A 6,614-nucleotide genomic window follows, 5' to 3' on the forward strand; every position below is an offset into this window, starting at 1 on the left:
TGCTTTTAGTGGCTTTTAGTGAGATTATTCTCTATTAATATGTTTGGATTTTAATGAGTTTAGTTTTTAATGTATTTGGTGTTTAACATGTTTAGATTATTTATATTAATGTTACATATTTATTGTACTTGTTGAATTTTTAAGATAAAAATTTGTTTTTTTTATGAATTTCAAAGTCATGGGGTACCCAATTATCCGAACCGAACCAATCCGTTCTTAATTAGTTTGATTTGGTTCAGGTACATGCACAAAAATATACAAATCCAAACCAAACCGAATCTATTATATTTTGATCGATTCGATTCTAATATCACCTTGAACTCGAACCAAATCGACCCGTCCTCGCCCCTAGATTAAATGATTAACTCATTTGTCTGTTTAAATATGTACTGAGATTTAAATTTCACTTTATGTATGTAACAATTCATTGACTAACGACAAAATCCTAAATAAAACTCATATTAGTGGCGGATTAGTCTTTATCAGGTTGGAAGATCTCGTGCAGAAAAAAAAAATTGTACCATACCAATATACACTCTTCCTAAAGAGAAAACAAAAATTCATAGCATGCTTTCCGAATCTAATTCCTTATAAAATTCTTTTCAAGAAAACGAAAGAGAAGGAATGAACACCTGAGTGTGATGCTGTTGTCAGAAAGTTTGTGACATTAAATTTCTCTAAGGTCATTTTTAAATCCAAACTTTCCTCCAAAATAAAAAAAAATCCACTGGCTGAGGACTGAGGAGGCAATGAACTTAAAATAAAATTGTGGTTGAAAAGAGAAATGATAAAAAGACAACACAGAGAAATCAAAGAGATTTTCAAAAGTAATTGTTTTTGGGAACTTGAACCAAATAAGAATGTCTATTTAAAGTCCTTTGCAGCTCAGCACTTGCTGGAACTATAAAGCTTGTGAGATCTGTGCGCTTTGCACTTCACTACTCTTTCTCCCCAAAATCTCAATAATAATAATTTTATTATTATCATTTTGTGTTTGACAATATTGATCATCACAATGAAGGTATTGAAGAGTACCGTTTTTTTTCTCTTATGTTTAAATTATTGTTTTTTTTTATAGCCAAATTATGCATTCTTTAAGCAATACTATGCTTTTTTTTTCCTTGCAGATTCTTCAATGGATGCAAAAAAGAATAAATGGGAACAATGAGAAAAAGAAACCAAGCCCAATTTCAACTACTTGTAAAATCATTTTTTCAACTTTGTCTTTGTTTTGCATCAACATTAGTATCCAGTTACACAGGAAATTTCTTAAAAGCTAGATTACACTGTGTTATAAGTCCTTGTCTCTTTTATCATATCTTGTAAAGATTTTGACTAAGATTTTTTGTTTCTAGGTTTAGATAACAATATAACACAGTATTTTCTATGAAATTTTTTCTTTTTTTATTTTATTTTATGGATTTAAGATCACATATATAGTTATAGAGAAAAAAAAAAATACTAATGTTCCACACAATTAAGTTTTGTGGAATCACTTTATGTTAAAGAATGTGTCACACCTAAAGTCCTAAACTTTGTTTTGGATGGAACAGGGGGATCTACGTGACTACGTAATAGGACTTAAGGTGGAGTTATTGTAATGTCCAAATTTTCAAATAGGAGAATATATAAGAAAAAAGTAACAGTTAAAAATAACATACATCAGCTACATATTCATTCATCAATTATATTATGAGAGAATTTAATTTGATCACTGACCTTTTTTTTTTTTCCTAAACAACAGATTATATGAGACATTATGAACCTTGCAAACAAGAGTTCGGTGACTGGCCTCAAGCACTTCTTGCAATTGGAACCTTTGGGACTAATAGTGATAATCAGAAAGAAGATTCAGAAAAGACTAATAAGAGCAGAGCATTAGATCCACCTTGTTTTCAAGATTGTGAGGATGAATTCACTCTTGAAGAAGTTGGAAGCCTTCAGAATGAACTCAACAAGTATTTTCAGGTGCCTGAGGAGCCAAACTCGGCCGCAAAGCCATTGAGCACTGAAACTTCAAGCTTAGAAGAAGAAGAAGAAGAAGAAGAAGAAGAAGAAGAAGAAGAAGAAGAAGAAGAAGAAGAAGAAGAAGAAGAAGAAGAAGAAGAAGAAGAAGAAGAAGAAGAAGAAGAAGAAGAAGAAGAAGAAGGGCATTATGGTGATTTCCACCAGAGCAGCAGTTTAATGGATGCCAAGGGAAAAGATCAATGTTTGGATCATAGCCGCAAGAATGGTGTTGCAAAGAAATCACTTAATTTTCTTCTAAAGAAAATGCTTGTTTGCAACAGTGGATTTCAACCTACTCCTCCTTTTCTCAAAGATCCATCACTCTCCACAGAGTCCAGAATGGAGAAGGTAAATCATAGATGGTTTGTTATTTTCACAACTAATAAATTTTGGACAATTTAATGGATGAATAACCACTCGCATTGGTCTTAATAAATTTTTATTATCTATTTGTTACTTTGCAAGCAGACTATTTTTTCTTATAATTATATATTTAGGATTTAATCGTCTTATTATGATCAAATTTGTTATTAGAAATTTATTTCTCCAACATACATATTAAAAATTTCATTGAGAATAAATAAGTGGACAAAAATATTCAGTGAATAATTATTTGTTAAAGACCGAAATTTTTGATTGAAAATTTTTAAAGACCAATTTAAATGTAATATAAAAAAAAGCGTAAAGTTGAGATTTTTCTCTCTCACCTTTTTAGTAATCAAAGTTATTGTAAACTATTTTAGAAATTACAAATTTTATAAGATAAAGTTTTAAATTATTTGCTAAAAAATTATTAACTAAATGAAGTTGTTTGATATAGACAATTTTTTGAAAAAAATTGTTGAAACAGCATTTTCAAATAAAACGCAATAGATAGGCATTCCTCTGGCAATTTAACTTAATTACTCCTTTTATGATGGACTATTCTATTAGTCTTTACTTTATGCTTGTGATTTTTCAGATTTTGAGGGCAATACTTAACAAAAAGATATATCCCCAAGGCACCTCTTCAACAATGTTTATAAAGAAGTACCTAGAAACCAAATCAATGCCCCAATATTATTCTGATGATGATGACAATGATGATGATGATGAATTTGCTAAAGCTGTAGTCCATGGATGCAAATGGGTCATGACAGATGCTGAGTGTAAGTTCTCTACAATGATTTGATTATTTATTAATTAAGCTTTTGTGGTCACTTAGCATATACATTCTTTTCACATAGATTTAGTTTTCATTTTTTAAACATTTGAATTTATGATAATATAATCCCATGCAAATTATACCCAAATTTCTTCCTACTAGGTTGTTTGGAACTTGAAATGTTAATATATTTTGAATTTTAATCCTATATTGTAAATTATTATTATATGACTTTATATAAGAAAGATCATATATAGTAAAAGTGTATAATAGAAGAGAATGAATAGGCTTTATTTTTCAACTGCACCTATTAAGAGAAATAGTATTAATATTAAATACATATAGTAATTTTAAGATAAATAAATATCAAAATGAGTTAGAATGATAAAAAGAACTACAAAAAATAATACAAAGAAGAAAATAAAGCTATGCAACCTAAGAAAAAAAATGTGATGCATATATTATATTAGAAAATTATCAAATGTCGGTTGTAAGAATACCTTAGTTTCTCTTGTAATAATATTATAAATAGATAGATTGCAGCTAATAGCTATTCTGACATTAATTCGATTTCTACTTTGTGGTTGCAGATATTGTTCTTGAAATATAATTAGCTTCTACTTCTTATTCATTACTACTTTGATTTATTTGGTCAACCCTGCTCATCAAGGAAGCTAATAATAATAAAAGCTTATAACACTAGAGAGTGACCTACATATTATTCATTTTGAGGGGTGAAACCAAACCAAGCAAGTGTGAAAAATTATTGGAGGATATTACGGGAAAACAAAAAAGGTTTTACATATCAATACTTGAATATCACATAGCTTAATCAAGATCTTGGAGGAGATTTTAGTTTCTTTAAACATAATATTATTAGCCTTGCTTTTCAAGCTTCCAAGGAATGAAGTAGCTTTACGTATCAAAGCCTTTTTGTGACATAAAAACGATGTTGAAGAAATTATGCTTTAAGTAGCATAAATAAAAAGAGTGTGTATATATTTTATCATATTATGTAATAGTGCAAGGTCCATCAATAATATACTTTGTGATTACCTATTTTGATGCATCCATACTACAAGAGACACGCTGAATAGTGGCGGGTTTTTCTGAAAAATTACGGCAGTTTTTAATCGCTATAAAACAGAATACCAGTAGTTCAGTAACCGTTGTGGTTTAGGGGGTGGTGATTTGATTTTGCGACGATTTTTTAAAACCACTAGTATAGCTGCCGCTAATCAGGTTGACGATTTTGCGGCGGTTTATAACCATTGCTATTTTAGTAAACGGATTTTAAAAAATTTGCGACGGTTACAAAACCGCACAAATTTATGTTTGTTTTTTAAAAACATTGCGACGGTTTTAAACTGCCTCAATTTCATACACGAGCTTAAAAAAAACTGACCAACTACAATAGTTTATACTCTTTTTCTTTACTATAACCTATTTTCTTTACATCATATTTATTAAACATGAGATATTAACATAAAAAAATACTAAATAAATAATATTAAACTCGTAGATAATTCCAAAATATTAACTAAAAAAAATTTATTTATAAATTATTTACTCAAAAAATGACAAGCATGATTCTTCTGTTCTGTGAATAACCTTGCAGAGATGTTACCAACCTTCCATCAAAAACAACAAAGGGAAAAAGAATGATTCAAGTTTTCATACAAGACCATTGAAGAAATCAATAATATAATCTACTGTACTGCTAACTTGAGGCATAGGAGAGCCATTATCTATATTGAGAAGCATTCTACTCTCAGGCACAACCCCAAATAGGTTGGCATGATTTTTCTCATGAAAAAAATCCTGGCTTTGCATTGAAGGGACACTGAGGGGAGGTTTGAGGTAGATTTTCCAAAGCCATTACACTTCAAATGAATATATGTCAAAGTAGTCAAAATGGTCTTCGTCGTGTCGCTATAAAAATAGAAACATCATAGCTAAGAATGCATAATTTATTTTCTTATGATCTCATCTATCTTTAAGCAGTAACTACATACTATAAAAGAAGATAAGATAAAAGTAGATATAGATTATTCTAGCTGTTAGCCAACATCAAAGAAGTGACCACAGTAAAAGTATAATCCAAGTTAAGATTGAAAAAATATTAGGAAATCAAATAAGAGAAAAGTTAATAACGAGAAGCAATAAGGCACCTTATATAGTACGAGAACTTTCAAATGAGACATCAATATTGTTAGCACTAAGAATTCTTTGTTGGAAACTCTCCTTGAAAGCTTGCCGCCTGGTTGATGCCAATATTGCTAGGGTATCAACATCTTTAAAAAATTCTCTTAATTCCCTTCGCTCCTCCAATATCTTTGTAATGCTACTACTTAAATCAAAATCAGGATATGACCCAGCAAGCAGATGTTCTTAAGTTCATTTATCAGTAGCTGCGTTTTTACTCCTAACAAAATGAGCAACACAGGAGTTAGAAAATAGAAACAACTTGACAGATTCAATGTCGAATTCTTGAAAAATATGTGTAGTAATTTGGTGTTGCCAAGCAAAACAATACACCATGTTACTTAGACCAGCTTAAACACAAATGCAATAGGCAGGACATGCACATGTTCATGATATACTATATGAAAAGGGATGAGTGTCTAACCTTTGTAATTGCTCCTCTAGCTCCTTGGACTTGGCCAAAGCTGCTTCATGACCCTTCTTTTCCTCTCTCAGTTCATTTTCCAGAGTTTTCATCTTTGCATGCAAATGATTTAGTTTAGTTTCAAATTCCTGGGCACGTGCTTCAAGTGACTTGTACGACTGATGAGTGGATATTTTATACCCTTTTTTGTGTTATTTTCTTAGTGTTTTTAGTGATATTTTGTTAAGTTTTATTTAGTTTTAATATGTTTTAGTGCAAAATTCACCTTTTGGATGCTGCTTTGAGTTTTCGTGGTTTTACTATGATTTTAGGTGATTTTTGGGCGAAATTGGCAAGTTTTGGCAATGTCTGATTCAGAGGCAATGAAAGGACAACAGATGCTGTCAAATCCTAACCACCTTGCATTCGAACGACCATTTCTGGAGCTACATAGGTCTAATTGATGCGTTCTCAATGGCGTTGGAAAGCTAACTTCCAAGGCTTTCCAAAAATATATAATACTTTTTACTTTTCTTTGGAAAAGACTGCCCAAAACGGGGGTTGAACGCCCAACTTACTCCCTTTCTGGCGTTTAATGCTCAAACAGGACCAACCTCCCAAGTTGAACGCCCAAACTGGCGTTCAACGCTAGCCAGGGAGCAGGACCAGCGAATTTCAGTGCCAGAATCCAAATGGGTCCCAAAGTGGATTTTAGAACCCCTTAGCTTACCTAGTCATATTTTTGTAACTTTTAAATTTAAATTAACATCTTTTAGTTTTAGTATTTACTATAAATAAGGGACTTCCTTCCTCCTGAGGATTATGCCTCCCAGGAAGGGAGAAGAACAGTATCAT

General features: G+C 31.1%; 1 protein-coding gene across 3 annotated transcripts; it reads left to right on the forward strand.

Annotated features, from left to right (window-relative positions):
- Positions 1 to 905: 905 nt before the first annotated feature.
- Positions 906 to 4,914, forward strand: LOC130970856 (protein DEEPER ROOTING 1-like). Of its 3 annotated transcripts, none has more exons than XM_057897059.1 (5): positions 906 to 1,021; positions 1,128 to 1,200; positions 1,745 to 2,355; positions 2,969 to 3,155; positions 4,770 to 4,914. In XM_057897059.1, coding segments are annotated over exons 1-5 (879 nt in total). In that variant the 5' UTR covers positions 906 to 1,015; the 3' UTR covers positions 4,772 to 4,914. The 3 variants fall into 3 exon arrangements, with proteins under 3 accessions (XP_057753042.1, XP_057753040.1, XP_057753043.1); XM_057897057.1 differs by lacking the exon at positions 4,770 to 4,914 and adding an exon at positions 3,742 to 4,136; XM_057897060.1 differs by lacking the exons at positions 1,128 to 1,200; positions 4,770 to 4,914 and adding an exon at positions 3,742 to 4,136 and having other exon boundaries at positions 917 to 1,021.
- The last annotated feature ends 1,700 nt before the right edge of the window (positions 4,915 to 6,614 follow it).

This window comes from Arachis stenosperma, chromosome 3 (genome assembly GCF_014773155.1).
Source record: "Arachis stenosperma cultivar V10309 chromosome 3, arast.V10309.gnm1.PFL2, whole genome shotgun sequence".
Taxonomy (NCBI): domain Eukaryota; kingdom Viridiplantae; phylum Streptophyta; class Magnoliopsida; order Fabales; family Fabaceae; genus Arachis; species Arachis stenosperma.

Bases quoted from the DNA above. Each gene is read 5' to 3' on its own strand.
- LOC130970856 (XM_057897057.1), top strand. The intron at 1,201-1,744 runs GTAAAATCATTT...CCTAAACAACAG, and splicing joins AAGCCCAATTTCAACTACTT to ATTATATGAGACATTATGAA. The intron at 2,356-2,968 runs GTAAATCATAGA...GTGATTTTTCAG, and splicing joins CAGAGTCCAGAATGGAGAAG to ATTTTGAGGGCAATACTTAA.